Here is a 23,448-nt window from a genome sequence, read left to right on the forward strand (position 1 = left end):
TTATTGACAACATTTCTGCTGTCGGGATTATGATGTTGATTTCTGACAGCCTTTCCATGTCAGCCTTTCTGACATGGAAAGGCTGTCGGAAAGTGACTTTGGGTGCCCCTAGCAGGGCCCCCATCCCTCCGCAGCCTACAGTTGAGGGCCTAGGCCTGGGGACACCTATCATGCCCCCTGATAATCCCTCCTCCGTGTGGCAGGCATTGCAGGAGGCCTCCCACACAGTGCAGGTATTTCCACAAACTCCCATTTCTCACTGGGAGCTTGTGCTTCAGGCCGTTTCTGCCGACAGCACAACAGAAACATGTCGGCGGTCGGAGGCAAATCCAACCGACATTGTATTAGGGCCCACAGTCATCAGAAGTATTCTTCATACCACTTCATCATATTTGATACATAAGTTTCACCAGTAATTGGACATTTTAAAAGGTAAACTTTCCATTTGATTTCAACATATAATATTTTACCTTGACTATACATACAGAGATTGGTACAATTAATTACAACTGCTGGTAATAAGTTTCAGCCAACACGTGTTTTGTAACTTCCGGTCACTTTATCAAGGCTGGAAAGAGAAAATGACATAGGAATAAAAACAATAAAATAAGAGCCACAACATGATTAAGTAGGTGCATATACAATGTAATAGTATTCTTAATGAAAATTCGTTTTTTAAACATTTGTTGATGATATTAGCATCTTTATTGATTAGGATATCCAATAATGAAGATAAAAAAGCAAAAGGGGAACAATTTTAGCCATTTATAAAAATAAAATCTTGGTTTCATGAAGCAATCCATACCTTCATTCTCACAATTACTTTCTATATTGTTTCCCAAATTCTTCTCAAATCTTGCATTGTTATATAAAATTGAATACATTTCATAAAAGATTTCCTGGCTCCTGTGAGGCTATAGGAAGTGGCATCTAATCTCAATATAGGTTTTCGTCTAGCATGACAGATCCCCAAAGGTTATTGTCTCCGCCCAACGTTGGAGGGGCGCCCACAGGTTTAGAGTCCCCCATAAGGCAGGAGGAGACCTCTGTGTCTTTATTAGAGCAACCAGTACAGTGATTTAGCTGAAGGTTGTAAACTCTGCAGTGTGGGCACCATGTATGTTACTTCTGCTTCGAAAATGTTTTTTTGTTTTAAAGAAACTCTCAAATCAGGAGCTGGTTTCTTGAAAATAAAAAAAAAACTATGGGCCAAGAACAGCTGGAGTTCAAAGGGATGTTACTAATTCAACTAGAGTGGCTGAGAACAGAATGGAGCTCTCTTACAAGTCCTAAAAGAGCAGTACAGAACACTAGGAATTATGTGGTATGTGACATGTCCAAGGTAAGCCAGTATAACAATGGAGACAGGGTGATACGTTCAATCCATCAAATAATTTGATTAGTAGTGTATCCATCACCATCAGCACAATCTTCTTCTGTGATTCTTGGCATCGAAAATTACATTTCTTTTTTAAAAACATTTTTTTTTTATTAACAACAACAAATTTGACTTTGCAGTTAGACATATTAAATCACTGAGACGACAGTTGCAACATCACATTGTACAGCACATTTCACCGGGACATCATATTCACTAACTTTATGGTGTTAGTGGTTCATCAACGGGGGGAGGGACATAAAATCCCCCTATATGCATTCCATTTATCCCATATAGCAGTCCATTTTTGTGGCAGCCACGTGCAATATACACTGTTTTCTCTCTGATCATGCACCAGTCCACATCCCCTTTCCAGGGTGCAATTTACAGCAACACCTTTGCCCCCCACAGTTCTGTAATATTTCTTTTTGCCACCATTAACCCCAGGATGACCCATAATTTATCTTTGCTGGTCACATCTGTAGGTTCCCACATATTCAGAAGACAGTGTTCTATTGCTGTCCAATTCACAGTGTCTAATACCTCTACCATACAGTCATGAATCTTCTCCCAGTAGTGCTGCACCCTCACACATTCCCATATTACGTGAATAAAGGTGTCCATCATGCCACACTGTCTCCTGCTCTGTCCATCTGCCACCCTACCCATATGTACTAGCCGTGGCCCTGAAACTCTGTGCAGGATTTTGAGTTGGACTAGGCGCAGTCTTGAGGAGATGGCTACTTCCTTTGGGAACCACCTCCTGTCACTCCTCATTATCTAGCTCTAGTCCGTCCCTCTCCCAGTGCTCTCATATCGGTCCTAGGGGATCTGCCATGTTATGGCTTAACTTTTTCTAGGTCAGGGAAGTTGCTTTTTCTGGGAGATAGCCGTTGAGTAACCTGTCTTCTAGTGGAGAATATTCCGGGGGGATGGTGCCCTCTGGCAGGTTTGACTTTAGTGCGTGTCGTATCTGGATATACCTGAAGTACTCAGTACCAGCTAGCTCGTGTTCGCGCTGGAGTGAGGCAAAGGTCACCATCTCACCCTTAACCCATAAATCCCCGATTTTTGATATCCCGATCATGTCCCATTTGTCAAACCCTCTTGAACTTCCCATGTTGCCTAGCCGCTCCGAGTCCCAAAAGGGAGTGGCTAATGTAAGTTTCTGGTCTCACCCCATGCTGCGATTCGCTGCGTGTCAGACCTGCACTGAATGGTTCGTTGGTCCAGTTAAGGGATACCGTTGGGGTGTGGAGTAAATTGCCCTGTAGTAGTTCCTGCCCGGGAGCAGCCACTTATCCATTCTATAACCGGGGTCGTCTCCATCGCGATATGTGCAGTGGTTAATGGCTACCAAGTGAGCGACCCAATAATACTTTTTGATGTCCGGAAGCCCTATCCCCCATCATACCAACTGAGTACCAGCTTGTGCAGTGCTATTCAGCGTCGGCCGTCCCACAGTAGTTCCCTCTGCAGGCCCTGTATTTCCTTAAAGTATCTCACCGGGACCCGATCTGGGGAATTCTACAGGGCGTAGAGGAAGCGCAGGAGCAACATCAACTTAAAAAGTGCTACCCGTCCCTGCAACGAAAAGGGCAGAGCCTTCCAACTTGCCACATCCCTCTTTAATCTCTTCAATGGGGGAAGCAGATTACGCTCATACCGTATCTTTGGATCTGAGGTAACTAAGACCCCCAGGTATCGGAATCCCACCCTCGCTACTTGTATAGGGCAACCCCAGGGTGGAGAAGCGCGAGCTCCATGAAGCACGTACAGCAGGTACTTGCTCCAGTTAATGGTGTACCCTGAGTTCTACCCAAAGTTTGTAAAAATGTCAAGCACTATCTGGAGCGACCTCTTGGGGGAGGTAAGGTATAATAGGATGTTGTCCGCATATAGTGAGATGCGGTCTTCCCATCCCTCTGTCCATTTGAACCCCCTTATCAATGGATCCCTTCGGATCCATGCCGCCAATGGCTCCAATGAGAGGGCGAAGAGTAAGGGCAAAAGCGGACATCCCTGGCGAGTCCCGCGGCCCAACTCGAATGTTTCAGATTTCTTATTGTTGACCACCACTCGTGCCAGTGGGGCTGAATAGAGTAGTCTTACCAAGCTAATGAAGCTGGGTCCAAAGCCCATCTTAGCCAAAACTGCAAAGAGGTATGGCAATTTGATGGTGTCAAACGCCATTGTGGCATCCGGCAATACCACCACCGCGTCCTCCTGGATTGTGTCTAGTCTACCCAAGACTCCATGCAGCCTTCGCAGGTTCAATACAGTGTTACGATGGGGCATGAAGGCCGACTGGTCTGGGTGTACCAGCTTGGTTATGACCTGTACCAGCCGGTTTGCCAACAATTTGGCAGTATTTTGGGTTCCACATCTAGTAAAGAGATAGGCCTGTAGGAGGAGCATCTATCCCTCGGCTTCCATTCTTTGTGTATGGTGAACAACGTTGCTACCCTCTGGTCCAGTGGGAGTTGACCTAGTTCCCTACTTCCCTCAAACATGGCTCGTAGCCGCGGAGATATCTTGTTCAGTTTTCCTTTATATAGCTCTATGGGCAGGCCGTTAGGTCCCAGGGCTTTACCCGGTCGGTGGTGCCTTATCGCTTCCGTTATGTCATCCTTAGTAAAGACACTGTCCAACGCGTGTTGTTCCTCGTCGGACAGCGTGGGCAAGCTGATATCTGACAAAATGGCCCGTGAATCTTCTACTGGCAATTCTGAACTTCTTTGGTAAACCCTTTTGTAATAGTCTGCAAATTTGTTGTCTATAGCTTACAGTTCTGTTATTCTCCTGCCCGAGTCACTCAGCAGTTCGGGCACTATTCTACTCGCCCTCTCTTTCTTGTCCAACCGAGCTATCAATTTCCCAGCCTTGTCTTTCTGGTCATATATTCTGCTTTCTTTTTCTCTTCCTAGAGTTTTGGCCATATTGGTAGTGATCGATTTATACTCTTTTCCAGCTGGAGGATTTCGTCTTCCAGTGGGGTGAGATCCTTTGATTTTTCTTTACATGTTCTGGCAATTGATGCCAGGGCCTGTCCCCTGATTATGGCTTTAAATGCTTCCTAAAGAGTTTGGTGTGATTCCACCGATCCTTTGTTCTCCTGGAAGTAGTGGTCTCGGGCCTGCTGAATTACTTTTTTTACAACAGGGTTCAGAAGATACTAGGGGTTAATAGGTGCAACGCTGCCTACTTTTTTTTCCCCAGGGCCAGCTGGGTCCACACTGGGGAATGGACAGAGATCCCCTTAGCCATGTGTCTAATTTCACGAATATTTGCTATTTGGGATGCGGGAACCAATCTATTCGGGAAAAGCTGTTATGCGCACCCGAGTGAAATGTGTATTGTTTGCTTTCGTGATGGTATGTCCTCGACACATCTATCGGCCTAGGGCGTCTAAATAAAAAGTTTGGTAGCCATCTTTGTGCCGTGCCAATGTCATGGGCGGAAATCGGTCCATGGGACCCGACACCACCGAGTTGAAGTCACCTCCCACCATTATTTGTCCTCTGGGAATGAGAGCACGACTGTCCCAAGGTCCTTTAAGGTGCGACCCTGTAGGCCCGGTGGAACATAGACTGTCATTAATGTAAGCGTTTGACCTTCCCACTGTCCCGAGATCGTCGCGTAGCGACCCAGCTCATCTGTCCAAGTGTGTTGCACGGAGAGCGGGAAAGAACACTTAAGCAGGATACCAGTCCCTCTTGAGCCCATGGTGAAGTCCCAGTGTGCCGCTAGTTGGTAAGCAAATTAAATTTCTTTGTTCGTTGGGGTTTCCATTTACCTGGATGTGCAGTAGCTGTCCTCTTACAATGTGCCCAAACATGAAAAGTTTACATGTCTTTGTCTGGTAGAAAACGTGTACGCCTGCAAGTGGGATTACTGTAAAAAACTTGCAAGATGGACAGTTTATGGCATTGAGAAGTGGAAAGGTTATAATCATGTGTAAGTGAGATTGTGATATTTTGCTCTATTCATTTCAGAAGGAAGACTTAGAACAGAAACCAGAGGAGCCAGCGAAGGTCAGTTTGTGAAGCAGGTTCCATTTAGAGAAGGCCATCTTCCCAGTAGGGCATGCAGAGTGCTTCAGAGACTGCTGAATCACATCTCACTACAGACATCAGCATGGTGCTTTTTCTGTTTGTGGTTGTGCAAATATATTTGTAGACTGTCTTTGTTGCTATTGGCCCACTACACTCATTAAGAGCATGTAAATATCTTGAGCCGTTGATGCTCAGGCAAGGGGTGAATCTAACTGCAGTCTAGGTATGTTTGTACGTTTCCCTTCACATTGGACACACTAGATTTCTCCTAGCTTGCAGATGAGCTTGAAATGTATTGTATTCTTGAAGGAACAGCCTAAACACTGAGAAATATCAACCATTATGGTATCTCAATGTTCTAAAGAGGAGCTTCACTTTGAACGTATTTTTATAACCATAAGTACTGGGTGTGTCATCACTGGACCGGGAATGCATATTAATAGCATTTTAAGCTTGTTCATGCTAGGGAAGCAAACCAATTTTTGTACCCGAGCAGAATTGTTTGTAAATCCAGATAATTGGGTTTCACATAATTTATTTATTTTTCCTGTTATTCTTTTTTTTTTACTTAGTTTTCACCTTTAGGAGGCCTGGAGTAACAAAAAATGTCTTGCAAAATCTATTTAAATGGATGTGTGATGCCACTACATATGATGCACTAGCAATATTCTTAGCATTTGACTTTACAAATTGTGTGGTAAATAAGTGGGGCACGTCTCTTGTATACAGAGCATACACTGTGTACAGTTTCCACTTAGATGACCTCCTAAGCATATTGTGAGTACTTTCATTCAAATTGCGCATATTTGACATTTCAAAATATTTTATAGTTTCATCTTCTCCGAGTTCCTCACTGCTACATGTTATTTCTTGAGCAGTGGTAAATTGATACATTTTATTGATGCATAGATATTAAAAAACTATAACATTTCATAACGGGAATGTAAATGCATCATTCTAAAACAAAAATACTTAATAAAAACAGTAAAAAAAGATAAAAAGCTAATGTGCCAATATTTAAACGTAATATGAAAATATATGCCAAGCTAAGCAGTTTCTCAAGTTACAGTACAGCTACTAGTTTTTTCTCTGCAGACCTTAACAATATGGTAAATCGGCAGTTCAACATGGAATCGAACAGATCTAAACTCAATATTATTGCCTGTCTGCAAGTTCGTACGGCATGCTCATTTAAACATCAATTGTCGTTCTTCCGCTAAAGCCTGTCAATGTCATACAATGTGTATAATATTTTCTTTTCCTGATTTATACAATCTGCAGGTCATCTCTGTCTTTAACTTTTTTCATCTTTTCCCATGTATTCTCCTGGGGTGCACCCAAACCAGTAATGCATAAAATCAATTTTTAAAGACATGACCATCCTGCCTCCAAGTGCAGTTATTGCTTAAGTGTGTTATATCCATTATTCAAAGCCCAGGTATGACAGCTGATAGCTAGCAATCTTTTATTTTTAAGGAGTGATCATTTCATTACTGTTAACAATTTTTCAAACTGCTTGAGTGTACGAATTTTTCCTTAGGGATCGAATTCCTAGATATTCAATTGATTGATTAAGAGAGCTACAGGAGGGCACATCCTTACACTGTTGTAATTCCTGCCATAAAGTTTCACATTATTTTGTGTAAGCCCCTTTTCTTGTAAGCAGTTGGTTAACTAACCCGAACTCTAACCTTATCTGAGGTGGAGACAAAATAATTATCTAAATACTTTGCTGATATAGTGTTAATCAGGATGGCATCTCTCCCTAAAAGAACTTCTCTTCCATATGTAATGGTGGATATCAATTTAGCTGAGATTACTTTTCGTAAAGGGGTGAAGCTTGGTCTAGCTATTTTTTGTAGAGACTGAAAGGCCAAGATCAAAGAAGTAGCTTTCTTCTTCAAATCTTTTTTATGCTGTTGAAACGTGGCCCAGTCATTGTATAATACACCCAGGTATCTGTAAGTAGATGTCAATTCGAGTTGATTCTCAACTAGGAACCAAATCTTCCTTTTTTTGTATTCTACCGCTAACTTCAATCACCACTGATTTCTTTAGGTTGATGGTCAAGCCATTTGTTAAAGAGTATGAATACATTATATCACTTAATCGTTGCAGGCCAATTTTGGTCTGACATCGTCGTTGGACAATAGGTTTGAGATCTGCATTGCACCTATTTTTGTTGCATTGGAGATTATTTCATTTAATTCAATCGAGAGATCAGTCAAAAACAAACTAAATAGATATGAGACCAAAACACATCCTTGTTTTAGCCCCTGATTAATTTGTACTTTCCTAGTAAGCCTACATCCGTCCCCAATTCTCATCCTTGCACAGGGTTTTGAATACAGTAACTGCAGTCGCGGTCTGTAGTAGGTGTTCCTGCAGGGCGGTGACGTGGGGATGGGGAGGGGCAGGGTGGGGGGTAGTAATCTATGCATTACGGAGCTTTACAGGTAAGTAAACATGTACATAAATAAAACGAATTTCGTTGCGCACACTGCATCGCATTTGGGGATGCAGTGCATGCAACGAAATTCATTTTATTTATTTATATGTTTACTTACCTGTAAAGCTCCGTAATTCATAGATTACTACCCCCCACCCTGCCCCTCCCCCTCCCCACATCACCGCCCTGCAGGAACACCTACTACAGACCGCGGCTGAGTAACTGGATTTGTTTTAGTAAATAGGCCGGTATACCCCAGAATTATCGTTTTTGTCATAGCAGGTTGTGATTTGCACAGTCAATATCTGACTTATAGTCTTCATAGCATAAATACAGTGACTCTTATATTTCTGTTTATCCATTACTAAGATCAGGCATTGCAAATGTGTATCCATTCCCACTCCCTGGATAAATCCTGTCTGGTTTGGGGACTCATTTTTATTTTCGATCAGCCATTTTATAAGATCTAAAAGCAGTAGGCTAGCAAACTGTTTGGTCTCTATATTTTGGAGGATGATTAATCGATAATTACCTGATTGATGTTCATTACCGTCCTTAAAGATAGGGTTTATTATTGATCCCCTCCAAGACTCAGGAATCGACTGCTGTTGCGTCACACAATTATACACCTGTGTTAACCTGCTAGCCCAAAATGTTAAATCTGCTTTAAATAAATCCTAGTGAAGCCCATTTGGTCCTGTGGCCCGTCTTTCTTACGTTTTTTAATTACGTGCTCTACTTAATCCTCTGAAAGCAAATTGACTGAGGGATCCTGCAAATAAGTGTCTACCCCACTAATCTGCATTGGTTTGTACGGGCGTACTGTCAGCTGATTTAATGAGGACTAATGTTCAGACAAATAATGTACCCAAGTTGATTGTGTTAGATTTGAACTAGTCACTGAAACAGGTGCGCGGATCAAACCTTTGACTAATTGCCAAACATTTCTTGAACTTTTCCTTTTGGCAAGATATGAAACTTTAGTCCAGTAAGTTTGTTTTGCTATACACACCTCTTCCCATACTGCTATCTTGTAAGTTCTGTTTAATGTATTGAAGGATTTATGCAATTCTGCATTGGTCGGGTTCATCTTTACCCTCGTCCAGAGACGATTACGCTCATTTCTTATTATTCACCAAGCTGTGAAAGACACCTTGTTCTTCCTTTGTTCTTCGCATTTATTTCCTTTTTCCTTACCTTTATCAAGTGTCTGTAAATTTCCCTTTGCAATTGTTATTGGCTCTGGCAGATTATTTGAATCTTGTGGCGTAGAAAAGATGACGGTACCGGTGTCTTTTAAGAAGTCGAATTTCTGTGAAATTTTTACCAATCTCTTAAACATTCGAGTTATTAGAGGGAATAAGGATTGCTATTTAATTGAAGATTTGGCTTTTATACTTGTTGTTGCCTGTACAGGTTGTTTCCTTTTCTTCTTTTTTGTGAGTGTGTGAAACACCCGTTCAGGCCCTGATCTCATAGCGCAATGTGTAAACATCCTAAATATGTTTTCCTATTGATAAGAGGTCGTGCTGGATTATAGGGGCCTTGGCCTACGCGGGGAGGGACACTGCCCTGTACAGAGGTGGTTTATCTCAAGTGTACTGAAGTATAGGGATAGGAGGACGAGTTGAAGGGCAAATGCAAAATATATAAGGAACCTTGTGAAAATAAAGCATGTAAATATTCAGGCTAAGTCAGAGATTAGTACATGCAGGTCTTGCGCAGGTCTTGCTTGCAAAGAGTCGTAGGTAACAATGGGTCAAGGCCTGCAGTCGCATAGGCCGCTATTTACGTGTTTACTCCCAAGGGTAAAAATAGAAAGGCTGCAAATCCACAACAAGGCAGCCGAACGAGGACAGAGGAGTGGAACTGAAGCCTTAAGCTGGGCACTCCGGGTACACCCTCAAGCCATATATATTGCCAAGCTGGACCGCTTCTATGAGAGTCCTGGGGCTCACTCTATGTGGCTTCTGACTATGGCCGCTGCACTCACCCATAGATGAATGCTGCAGGCACCACAGACTTGACGTGGTGCAGGGACAGCAACCAGAGCAGCCTGGCCAGCACACACCCCATATGACGGAAAAGGGGCTTAGCCCATTGTCTGCTGGCCTCCCCGCAAGTCACCGAAGGTCAGGGTAACTCGTGTGGGCTACTTGCACCACCTACGGTGGTTGCTTCTCCTCACCAGGATTCAGGAGCCATCCGCCTGTCCGTTCCTCCATTTCTCGCTGTGTGCACACAGGAAAATGTACACATTTCTATAGATCCAATGACATCTATTGAGCAGTGGATCACTTATAGATTCACATGCTTTCAAATATTGCTTGGAATCAGTCCTGGAAGCCTTGGTATAATACAAATAAAGAAGAATGGAAGAAATATATTTATATATTCAAAGACGGAGCTTGTCTGTCTTTGCATTTGGTGTTTCAGAAAAAATGACAGTTATGCATTTGGACTCCACTAATGGATTCTTAAAAAAATAAATGTCTAAAAGTTGTACACATTCAGTCATCAGATGTATTCTTCATACTGTTTCATCAATTTTGAAACGGTATGTACACCAATGACATTTCAAAAGCCAAACTTTCCATTTGATATCAACATATAATATTTTATTTGAGGATTCATACAGAGATAGCTACAGTTAATTACCACTGCTGGTAATATGTTTCACCCAACACGTTTTTTGTAACTTCCGGTCACTTTATCAAGGCTGGAAACAGAAAAAGACATAGGAAGGAAAACACAAAAATGCTGAAAGTAAAAGCCAAACCACTCACACATCTCTCCTGACTTAAAATCCTTGAACTGGCTACCATACGAAGCTAGAATACACCTGAAATTGCATGCATGACACACAAGGCTATACACCACAACTCGCCCAGTTACCTCGCTCAGAAACTGATAATCTCGGGTGGCTCAAGAGCCACAAGAAGCGCAGAAAATCTTCTTTTGAAACCTCAAAGATTCCACAAGAAAAAAACATATAAACGCTCCTTCTCAGGGATGGCGCCCAGAATCTAGAATGCCCTCCCTCCAGAAATCAGACTTATCTCATCCACGGCATCCTTCAAAAAAGAAGTAAAATCGCTCCTCTTAGCTAAATTCACTGAATGTAGACTAAAGAAATCTCATAACACATTATTTTTCCTCTCATGACTTTGTCCAGCCAGACCACCTTTGCACCGTTGCTACCTTACCTTGACTCTATTGTTATCCATTTGCTCATCTTTGCACAAAATGACTTGGTTAATTATTACTCCTTTGTCTTTTTATCCCATTTGTGTGTAAAGCGCTCTGATATCCGTAAGGATCTTGTTCGCGCTTTATAAAACTTTCAAAATAAATAAATAAATGATCAAGTAAGTGCATACAGCGTAATAGTATTCTTAATGAACATTGGTATTTTAAAACATATGTTGATGATATTGACAACTTTATTGATTAGGGTATCCAATAATGAAAATATATAGCAAGAGTGGAACAATGTTGCCATTTATGGAAAGATTCTTAATTTTATGAAGCAATCCATATTGTCATTCTCACAATTACTTCCTATATTTTTTCTCAAATTATTCTCAAATCTTGCATTGTTAAATTAAACTGAATTTTATAAATATACACTTCATAAACGATTTCCTTTCTCTGTGGGGCTGATAGGAAATGACAACTGTTCTCAATTTAGGTTTTTGTTGGCCTAATATATCCCCAAAGTCTATGGTCTCCCCACCACGATGGAGGAGTGCCCACAAGTTTAGAAGTCCCCCGTGAGGCAGGAGGGGACCTCTGTGCCTTAAATGGAGCCATCAAGTGCAGTGGCTTCGCTGAAGGTTGTAATCTTTGCAGAGAGGGCACAATGAAGAAAATTATGGACAAGAACTGATGGAGTTAAAAGGGAAGTTACTTTTTCAACTTGGGTGGCCGAGAACAGAATTGAGCTATCTTACAAGTCATAAAAGAGCAGCATGGAACATAAGGAACGAGAAACTCCTGTAATGTATTGTTTCACTCCCGTCCTTTCTGTACTGGCTTTCCCTGTCCAAATCATATTCAGTTCTGCCAGCCCCCCCTCACTCCCCTTTTTGCCCACTTCCGATTAACCACAGTCATCTGACACTCTCCATGATCTCTCTTTTTTACCTCCTCTTTGAACCATACTCCACTCTGAGAGGCTTTGTCCCTTTGTAGATTGTTTCACTGTATATAAGTCCCTGTTCAGTCACACATGTATACAGAGACCGTCGAAAGCCATTATACACAACTCAAAGTGCTATCCCTCGGTCTGCAGTCCATATATTTGTAAGGGACATGCTACGATAAATAGCTCAACTAATGAGTTTGTCATTCAACATAATCAAATCTTTCAATTTCCACAGTCAGTCTAAAAGTCACCGAGTTATAGATATTGGATCTGTATCCTCACTTTAGAACAATCGGAAGAACGGATAGATACTGAAGACTCAAAATCTGGATTAAGAACATACTGAAAATACTCGGATTTACCACGCTACCTGAGACTATCGATGTTTGATAGAGGCTGTTGAGGATACAGATCCAATATCTATAACGCGGCGACTCTTACCAATATATATTATTATTATTGTCAGCTGCTACAATAGGATGCATAAGAGAAATTTTTGGGACTCTGAGTTTTGACATAGTGGCTATCCCCAAATCGATTTTAATAACTAACCGCTCTTTGAAGCTCATTGGTGGATAATGATACAACACCGACTACGCTAATTTTGAAAATCAATGCACGATTTTATCAACGCTGCTGTAGAGGTTGGCTCAAAGTCACATATACCATCAACAGCAGATACAGACGTTTGCATAAACCCTGAAGAAGTCCCAAGTGGGATGAAACGCGTAGGCAAGCAATTGTGCAGTGTTTTTAAAAGAACACATGATTTTCAATAAAAGGACTTTATTTAACTACAAACAAGACATATGATTCTGTGATACATTTTCTCTGGGAAGCTATTCTAATTTCAATAAATTGTGTTATTGTTTATATGTCATATACCAGGATAATCACATAACACGAATATTTATTCATCTTAGGTGCAGGGTCAATTTGTAGCTGTTGATAGTGGTGGTTTTTAACCACCTATTTTGAGATGTATGTGGGTCACATTCCAGACCTGCTGCATCGAGACATATTGTTGATTTAAGAGGCATAATAGATAGAGACATTTGGTGCTGGACCTTTAAAGCTCTGACCCCCTTCCTTTTGTGATAAAAGATTATGGAAGTTACCAATTGGCGAAGGACCCAACGTATTTCTACTTTTCTTTAACATTCTTTTTCTCATGGTGAAAACATCTGTGTAGCATTATTTGATTAAGAGCTTCTTACTATGAAGACTGTTTATCTAAATGGGCAAACATTATTAAATTGAGCTTGTTTTCCATGGGACGGAGCATCGGCACCTGAACATACTACATCAGTTTTCATTGTTATTGATGTTCAGCCTGTTAGGCTTACTGTTTTCTCCAGTATGAAGTTTGGATTAACGATATTCGCGCCATAGTACAAGTATGTCATATTCAGGTTATAGGATTTGTTTTTTTTGGAATATGCAGCATCTGTCCAGTCTGCACTGGTATCTGACGTTTTAAGAAAGGTCCATGTGTCTATTTAAATCTGAAACCTTGTTCATTCTCTCCAAGAGGCTGCGGTAAGAGGTTCTGTGTAGTGTCTGGACTCTGGTTGCTAGCCATTAAATAATGTTTTCTGCTTTAGATCTGGTTCAGGTTTCTTTTTAAGGGCGTTCTGCACGCACAGAGTTTAACCTTTGTCCACTATCTGTGCTGGTGAAATTCTCACCAACGATCTGTGGGTCTTCCCAGCGCCCGCCTGAGGCTCCCAACGTCTTTTCTTTTTCCTAGAGCTTTGCCTCCAGATCTGCCGCCTGCAATGCCATCCTTTTTGCACAGATGTCTGCTTTTGGTAATATGGTGGTTTATTATTTGTTCGGCGCTAAAATTGGTATGAAATTTCCGTCTGGATTCCAACTATCTCCTGTTTCTGTTCCCCCTGTTGGAGAAGATGTTTGCCCTTCCCCATATTTGCCTAGCTAGTTCTTATTTTATTTTAGGGTACTTTTGTCTTTGAACATGTCATAAATCTCGTAACTTGTTTATGCTTTCTAAATTCTTATGTGTGTACTTGCTCTCCACATTTCTCAAATGAAAAGATTTGGTCATGGTATTTTTTCTCCTTATCCTGTTGTTGGCAATCCCAGGTTTGCGCTAGGAGAGAATTGTGACTCTTGCTATGTTTCATGCAGTCTTTAATTTTGCTGTTTTTAGTTTTGGGGATACTGGGACGATAATCTCCTAACGATTTTTCTTTGAAATCTCTGTCTTTTGTTCTAAGCACACTGTAGGTTTGCTATATTTTTTTTGCTTTTTCGATGAAACTTAGGTCACTGAATAGGGGGTATACTGACATATGTTCGATGCAGTTTGGGCTGCTAGAGGTGGCCTAAGGGGAGGACACCATTATTCTGCATGAGGATGATGAAACTGCTTTATTCAGAACTCGAATCAGCTGGCCGCACGTACCGACAAAGTTAGGGACTCTGGCACATCGGTATTTGTACATATCTAAGGGAGGGACGTGGCTTATTTGTAGAAGTGTTACCTCTTTTCATTTTTAGGTTTTGACTGGCCATGCGCTTTGCGCATGTGCCAAAAAAACCTCTTGAGTTGTGTGTGTGGGTCGGGATACGCCCCCTCCTCCGATTGGCTAGCTCCATAAATGGAGGCTAGCCATTGGACGAGGGGCCTGTCCGTCAATGCCGGACCAGACACGGGGGCGTTCCCGAGATTCTTTGGCTTTTGCCGACGTCACGCGACGTCAGCCAAAAGCCGGGAACGCCCCCGAATCTGGTCCGGCCGGGCTGCAAGCAAGCCGGAAGTCCCGAGTTTCAAAGTTCTCCGTGTCCCTCCTCCCGCCGTCCCCCTCCCGCTCTCCATGTGGTCTTGTCTCCCTCCCGGAGCCTGGTAATGAAAGCCTAAGCAGTCGGTGAGTTTTAAAGTTCTCCGTGTCCCTCCTCCCGCCGTCGCCCCTCCCGCTCGCACTTTGATTCCAGCAATGTAAATAGGGGGCTTGGCTGAGGACTATCCAAGGGGGCCTTATGGGCAGTAATTTAGATTGGTGCAGTTTGCCGCCGAGACTCGACCCTGGCCCCCCAGCTCCATGCGAGATCCGGCCCCAATGAAGCAGCTGTGTGTCTCCAGCCAGGGCCGCGCTGGGATTGGCCCAGCCGGCCGAGCCTCCGCCACGTCATCCGGATAGGATTAGGTCGGTCGTTGTTTTCTTTCCCTGCGGTGGTCTTTTTCCCGCCCCCCTCCCACTGTCCGTGTTTGTTCCCGCCCTCCTCCCGCTGATTAGGTCGGCCGTTGTTTACTTTCCCTGCCGTGGTCTCCTCCCCCCCCCCCCCCCCGCCCTTTTGTCACTGGTACCCGAGCACTACGAGCTGGAGCTGTGGCCGCGGCTGGAGCCGGACGCGGAGGGCAACTTCCCCTTCTCGGGGCAGGTGAACATCACGCTGCGTTGCGGCCCGGAGGAGCGGGGCTCTGTGCTGCTGCTGCACAGCCTGGAGCTGAACATCACGCGGGCTGCGCTGCTCGAGCTGCAGGGGGAGAGCCGCGGCCGGGAGCTGGGCATCGAGCGGCGCTGGCTCTCGGCCACCCACCACTACCTGGTGCTGGAGCTGCAGGAGCCGCTGCGGCCCGGGCAGCGCTACCGCCTGCAGCTGGACTACCGGGGCCACCTGAGCCAGGCGCTGGTCGGGCTCTTCGTCTCGCGCTACAGCGACCAGGGCCAGGAGAAGTAAGTGTGGGCCGGAGGAGCGAGCACTCTTGTATCCGCCGAGGGCACTTTTAAAAGTTTTTCTATCAGTATCAACGATTTACGCATCCCTCCAGAGCCCTCTTAAATTATTCTAACTAAGTATTCCTTTAATGTCTGATGTACCCATCTAGTGTACTGAATATTGAGTATAGTTTAATGCAGAAGTTTCTGCTATCCTCTACATGGACACCATTTCTACCTCACCGTGTGCATGGTAGGTGCAGCCTGTGGTACACTGCAGTGCCTGGATGGGATACGGAGAATGAGGTTAGGACAGTGGCAGTATATAGCCATTGACTAGTAAATAGTAATCAGGTGTTCAGTCACAGGCCTGGTTAAAATGACAGTACTTGGAATAAAAAACCTAGGTACTACTATGATTTGAGTAATTTGAGTAAGAACTACCTCCCCAGCAGGGCAGAAATTGTCCAGTGAGTGATGACACCACTCCAGTAAATGTACAAGTGCTTGCAGAGACGCGCCCAACAGTCACATTACGCGCAAGGCACCCTTTCCAGGGATTCCCACAAGTAGTTTGTCTCTGCTGCTGAGAAGTGAAGTGCTGTATTTCATTGGAGACCTGCCTGTCCGGTCGGCAGCCCATCATTGAAGTGCTGGATCTGGCGGTGTCCCATTTAAAGCAGAGCCACGCTTCCGAGACGGGCTGCTGCTGTCCAGTTAAAACTGTGGGATTTCGGAACAGACGAGCGGCTGGCTTAGTTCTCTTAAAGTGTAGGACCCCTGCTGACAAGTGCTGACACTCTCCCAGTGAAATCAAAGCAGTCTTCTTAGGAAGTGCTGGCAGTGACCCTTTCACCCATTATTGCCCAATTAATAATGATAATACTAGCAGTGCTGCTAAGAACTACATTTACTGCCCATTTAAATGACAGAAGCCCTACTGGGGGGTGCAAGTATTAGCTCATTAAACCCACCCTGCTGAGAAGAAGTCAATTTAAACATTACACATTAAAAGGACATCCGGCACGGTGAGACATGCTGTCACTGCCCCAATAAAGTATAAAAGCCTTGACAAAAGGTACTTATGCTGTCACATTACGTGTAAAGCAGAAACACTGAGGGATGCAAGTACTGCTCAATTAAAATATGGCATTCCTACTACCCAATTGCATCATTGGATCCTTCTGAGAGCTTTCTGTGCAGTCCAATACACCCGAAGAAAAATATGCCCCCATTAAGAGATGCCCATGCTTCTACGCTGAACTTTTTTCAGCTTTCCTACCTTTATGGTCCAATTGAAATTACAACAGCCCTGCTGAGAAGTACTAGTGCTGTCCTCTTTTATACATAGCTGTTGTGCTGCCAAGTGCACATGCTCTCTCATTTTACGTGTCATGTAGCAGAATGATCTGCTGAAAGTAAAATAGTCGTTCTAAGACGATCTGAGAGGGATACTTGAAAATAATCTTATTCTGGTTAAGGAGAGTTGTTACTAACCTATTATACATAAAGAAACAACCTTTGTAAAGAACTGGTCTTACTATATGAAAAGTAAATAATCCTTTCTGTGACTGGCAGTTTTGGACTAATTAAAGTTTGTCTTCCGTTTTGAGAAAGATAGTCTTGCACAGCAGGAAATATTGCATCCTTTTTAGGTTTTGACTGGCCATGCGCTTTGCGCATGTGCCAAAAAAACCTCTTGAGTTGTGTGTGTGGGTCGGGATACGCCCCCTCCTCCGATTGGCTAGCTCCATAAATGGAGGCTAGCCATTGGACGAGGGGCCTGTCCGTCAATGCCGGACCAGACACGGGGGCGTTCCCGAGATTCTTTGGCTTTTGCCGACGTCACGCGACGTCAGCCAAAAGCCGGGAACGCCCCCGAATCTGGTCCGGCCGGGCTGCAAGCAAGCCGGAAGTCCCGAGTTTCAAAGTTCTCCGTGTCCCTCCTCCCGCCGTCCCCCTCCCGCTTTCCAAGCGGTGGTAAGCACAGAAGGCAGCTTCATGGCCCCTTCAGTACCCACGGAACTGAGGGCATTAGCGGGCTGTAGAGTGAGGGAGGTTGTTGATCGTTTTCGCTGACGGATGAAGATTGAGGGTTTTTTCAGGCTAGGACAGAACCACTTTCAGGAGCAGGGCATCGCGTTCCCTTTGCTGGCAGAGGTGTACATTATGCTGTTCGCCGTCTACCTTAATCATACAAACAGCCCGACAGAGCTTTAATGTGGAATGTAGGTAAATACTTTCCCGCTGTCTTTTTCCCGCCCCCCTCCCGCTGTCCGTGTTTGTTCCCGCCCTCCTCCCGCTGATTAGGTCGGCCGGAGAATGGCTACTGGAGGACGTCAGGAGAGGTTGTGTGTACATTTATGGTGTGGATCCGGTGCCATCAACCTCCTCAGACTTGCGTCTGGTTCTTTGCACTGTGGATACCTCTGCTTCGGAGATCTGTGCGGGTGAAGGCAAGGAAAGCATCTACATGCAGCAACATGGAGGCCTGGTCAGGTAAGCCCTCGGTCACTCTTTGGAGCAGTGCTTTGGGTGACCTGCAAGGAATCCTATCCAAGAGGCATGGCCTATGTAATTAAGGGTGGCTTAAAACATGTAAACTAATATTGTAGGCCTCACCCATCATGTGACATGACCTGACCAGTATTTAGGTACCTGTGTGCGTTTTCTGTTATTCCTTCCAGACATAGAACACAACAATAGGAGTCTGCCTAAAGCCGAATCTCTATACTTTGACAAGGTACCTGCATGGGTCGTGATACACATATCACCAGAATGACATGTCAGTCGTGTCATCACACTTATTGTTTTGTAACCATATTGCACAGCATTGAGGGGAAATTACCCCACTGTACGGCATTACAAAAAGCCAGTGACCAAGCTGATGGATCTCAGTCACAGAGCCGAGGCATATTGATTTTGCCAGTGCTTAAGAGCTGCAAATACACATTATGTGCTAGCTTAAGTGATTGTCAAGAGTTAAAAATACAATAGATGCTGCAAATATGGTGATCTTTGAGTTGCATTGAATATATTGTTGCACAAAAGTAAACAGTTATTTGTACATTCCAATAGTGGGTGATTCAAGTATTGAGATTTTTTTAACTTCAAGAAATTCAGTTGACTCCGGGTCAGGGGCACTTGGACTACGTGATAATTGTAGTGAATGTGCGCAGACCTGCGGATCCTACTGTACAATAGTAGTTTGTAAAGCAAATTCTTTGACCCACTGCTTGATCTGATGTCTGTCTAAAACAAAGTTTTTGTTTATTTATTTGTTGCATCCATACTGCCAAAATCTTTCATTAAAATGTTTGTAATTAGTGGCAATAAGCCCTTTGTGTTTGAGGCACACATGTTCCTGTGGCTGCTCTGGTGCATTGTTTTAGAGGCTACTCGTGTTCCTCTGGCTGCTCTGCTGTCTTGTAAGACTGCTGCATTGTTTTTGATGCCACACATGCTGCTCTGCTGTCTTGTAAGTCTGGTGCATTGTTTTAGAGGCTACTCGTGTTCTTCTGGCTGCTCTGCTGTCTTGTAAGACTGCTGCATTGTTTTTTGATGCCACACATACTGCTCTGCTGTCTTGTAAGTCTGGTGCATTGTTTTAGAGGCTACTCGTGTTCCTCTGGCTGCTCTGCTGTCTTGTAAGACTGCTGCATTGTTTTTTGATGCCACACATGCTGCTCTGCCGTCTTATAAGCCTGGTGCATTGTTTTTTGAGGCTACACATGTTCCTCTGGCTTCTCTGTCCTCTCCCTGCCTGTTGTCGTGTCCCGGTGGCAGCAGGCAGCAGGCAAGAGCGTGCACTGCGTCCCCGAAGTAACAGCCCTAAAGCAAGCAAGAAGTACGCCCCCCTCCCACCAATCCCTGTTAGGTAGTGGAAACTGTCCAAACTGGGGTGCAGACAGCCCCTCTCACCTTTCGGCCTGGTACCACTGCACCAGCCGCACTACTTCCCTACTGACCGTTCTCCACTTCAGCCCCGTCTAAATTACAATTCCTGCTTGTGACCCTTTTGCCTGCTTGTGCTTGTTTTCGTGACCCTGTTGCCTGCTTGTGCCTCCGTGTGCCCCTGTTGCCTGCTTGTGCCTCCGTGTGCCCCTGTTGCCTGCTTGTGCCTCCGTGTGCCCCTGTTGCCTGCTTGTGCCTCCGTGTGCCCCTGTTGCCTGCTTGTGCCTCCGTGTGCCCCTGTTGCCTGCTTGTGCTGTGTGGGTGTGTGTGGAAGGCTCTGTGTGGGTGTGTGGGGGGCTTTGTGTGGCTGTGTGTGTGGGGGGCTTTGTGTGGCTGTGTGTGTGTGGGGGGCTCTTTGTGGCTGTGTGTGTGGGGGGCTGTGTGTGTGGGGGGGGCTCGGTGTGTGTGTGTGGGGGCTCTGTGTGTGTTTGTGTGTGTCATTTGCGAGAGATAAAGCTAGTGGCATTGTAAATGACAATGCCATTTATTTGTTAAAAAAAAACATAAATAAAAATAATGTCAAGAGCAATGCCAATAGCTCTAACTTTAACAAAGGCAAAACCATTGCATTGTAAATGCTTGTTTACATTTCTCTTAGTCTACAAGACCACCAGCTCTGTTCATAGCACTCATATTCCTGGGAAATGCTTACGTCGTCTCCCCGATACATGAACCAGGGCTGTTGTTTGTTAGTGCCCTGAGTCGTTTATATGTGGCCAGTTCTTTGTACTAGTAGTCATTACATTATTACTACCCCTCAGTGGTGCTTGTAATGGGGTGCTGGAGGTTCTGCAGCACCCCCATAACACTTGAAAGAGTTTAGATGGAGAATGAACAATACAAATGTGCTTCTAATGATTTTCGTCCAGCAGGATTTTATGTGTTTCCAAAGACTGTCACATATCCCCTATGTCTTTAATAACATGATTTGATTGGCCAGCTCCCCACTCTAAAAATTGCAGCACCATTGACGACCCCGTCATGGTGGTGACTCTGGTGAGACCTGCTCTTCGTGTGAGTTTACACCAACCCATCATAGTGATCCTCTTTCTGTTTCCTTTTGTTGGGTGTGTCTGTCTTTGACTCATATAAACGGTGTTCGAGGTATTATTCTTGATGTCATAAATTTTCTGCCCAGCTCCTAGGAGTCATCTGTTTTTCTGCTTCGGATTATCATAAACTCTTGAGCTTTTCCCTCAATTATACTTCCCTTGTTTCATTGTCATTGTGCTTCAAAGAGCCTGCTTATCAAACTTCTTTCCTGACTACCAAATTGTTCTGTTACTAGCCTGCGGACTCAGTTGTAAACACTGGACCCTTCATTAGGATTCTCTTACTCACTCACTTGCTTTCTTGTTCGACCACACCCTCTTTCATCTCATTCTCTTTCTATTGTTCTCTTACTCCTGCTTTGCTCCTGTCTCCGCTTGCTCTCCCATGTTTTTTTCACATCCAGACTGGAATAGGCAACTTTTACCAAAATCCACTTCTCAGTCTCGGTTAATTGCCTTTATTGGGTACAAAATTCCATACTGTGGTAGGCATTGCAAATGCTTTTGGTTGGTCATCTCCCCACTTTAACCTACCTCCAAACAAGGCTCCTGGTAGCCTGTGCCTTCATTTAACAATTAACGTTTGACAGAATAGTTTATTTAGCAATATCTCTGCATGTTATGCCCACACTACATTGCCTCCAGGTGTGGGTGAGCTGGTGACACAGGACTGACCAAGTGAGAATTTGAAAAAAACAAATCCAATGTTTTCTAGGAAAGGTAAACCTTGCTGTACCACCCCACATGTTGGATGTTATCTAAGGAGATGTGAAAAGGACAAGGCACACCGGTTGACCAATTGGAAGTATAGGTTGTGGTCCTAACTTCCACTTGTGGGAGGTAACAATAGCCTGCATGCACATATAGGGTACACTATGGTGTCTAGAGAGAGGTAGGAGTGCCCTTGTTCTATGTATGGAGAGGAAAGAGTTGTGCTGGACAAATAGTTCATTACTTGCCATGTGTATACAGTGGACTGAATCATGTCCATGCATAGGCTTTTCTGGTTGCAGAGTGGGGATAAACATTCGGTTGTAACTTGAAGTTTCAATTAAGAGTAATCGTGTTTAAAAGGAAAATAATGAACTTAAATGTGAACTGTAATAAATGTTTTGTTGAAAGAAATGCACCTGCAAAATAGAGAGACTTGAAGTGAATGCCAGCAAAGGAGAGTGAATCTTCCAGGGGTGGCACACAACCATGTGCAAGTTATGAACTCAGTATTGAGTCAATATTGGAAATTGTGTTTAATTTAAACCCTGCCTCAGAGGTCTCTAAATCTCATTTTTTATTTGCAGACATAACATCGAGGAGCAGACGGAGATAGCCCGCAGTACACACGGCGCAGCACTAATTTATTTTCTTACAATGTATTTTTTTCATGCTTAGCTTTTTATAGTAATTCACACAACAAATAAAATGTGCTTCTGCTCTGCGACGTTTCAAACATACGTGACTTGCTTGTGTTCTCCCCTTCTCAATGGTTCTCAGATGCATTTAGCTGGCTTGGCTGTGTGGGAGCAAAATCCTCGATCCCTCTGATGGTGGTGGTGGTGTGGGACTAAATGGGGAATAGGCTGACATTTTTGAAGGTAGATTCTTCGCCCAGTGACAATATCACCTGCTTTTGTATCCTGTATATGTTTAATGCTATTTATTACCATAGCCGAGTGTGCCAAAGCCTCAAGAGTACATGATTACCCTGTCCTCTCTCAATAGTGGACATGAGCAGCATTTTACTCTCTGTTTAACTGTTTATACGGTTTATGCCATGTTTTTTATGTGTAGCAGTTATATAAACCAAAGCATTTAACAAGAAGCAGGACGAGGGGTTACATTCTTGATGTGAGATACATTCACTTAAATTAGACCTTGCGGGGGAGCACTTGGTTGTTTTCTTCTGTAATGTGATTGTCTTGAAATATTTCTTTATTAATACGTTTGTCACATATATATTTATATATATGCATGTATACCAATTTGTTGTGGATTTGAAAACATCCAGTAGATCGATGAGGCACCTTAAATAGTTTAACAGTCCTTAATGTATATTGTATTACCCTTCTAAAATGTTTGGTTGTGCCTACAGAGTTGGACACAGGAGTGTGGCGTGGAGATAAATAATGGGGGGGTGACGAAAAGGTGGCGATTAGGGTACAAGTAGTGAGAAATACTGTCAATAAGAAACGTGCATTCATATTAACAATATCTTAATACATTTTAATACACTAAACAGCAATTGTATGCTTTTGAAGTTGTATCTACTTAAAATTCAGACACTCAGGGCCTCCTAATCAGCTATAGGGTAATGCGTATATATAAAGTTACTACCCCTATCGCAGGCTCTTTTAAATCATCAGCCCTCTTAGTACTGAAATATCTCTGTCTTGTACATCAGAAGATAGATTACTTGTAAGAATCAGTCCTACACTATTTATAGCTTTAGGTCAGTAGGTGAATGATACAGTGCCATATAGTTTAAAATATACCTGCTTGGTCATTTATTCTGTAGAATAGATTATCTCTGATACCATGCCGAGATTGACATTTCTCTCAATTTATCTTCAAGTGTCTCAGGTGTCATTGACTTCCACGTCTGCAATAAAATATCTTAGATACTGTTGCAGAGGGGGGCGGATAATCTTCTCCAGTGTGCCGTCATACCTGTTACATCCATGACATCAGAGAGGATTATCAGTGACATAGGCAGAGGAATGCCTGCTTCCCTAA

General features: G+C 43.6%; 1 protein-coding gene across 3 annotated transcripts in view; it reads left to right on the top strand.

Moving 5' to 3' along the window:
• The window catches only part of DNAI2 (dynein axonemal intermediate chain 2), a 277,331-nt gene extending 254,548 nt beyond the window's left edge, over positions 1-22,783 (top strand). Inside the window, exons 19-20 of one of the 3 annotated variants that reach the window (XM_086928783.1) lie at positions 5,374-5,412; positions 22,017-22,162. In XM_086928783.1, the coding sequence (XP_086784909.1) occupies positions 5,374-5,412; positions 22,017-22,022 (45 nt within the window). In that variant the 3' untranslated portion in view covers positions 22,023-22,162. Of the gene's footprint in view, positions 1-5,373; positions 5,413-22,016 lie in introns of all 3 variants that reach the window. The other 2 variants (XM_086928785.1, XM_086928784.1) reach the window with 2 other exon arrangements.
• The last annotated feature ends 665 nt before the right edge of the window (positions 22,784-23,448 follow it).

Source organism: Lissotriton vulgaris, chromosome 7 (assembly GCF_964263255.1).
Source record: "Lissotriton vulgaris chromosome 7, aLisVul1.2, whole genome shotgun sequence".
Lineage (NCBI taxonomy): Eukaryota > Metazoa > Chordata > Amphibia > Caudata > Salamandridae > Lissotriton > Lissotriton vulgaris.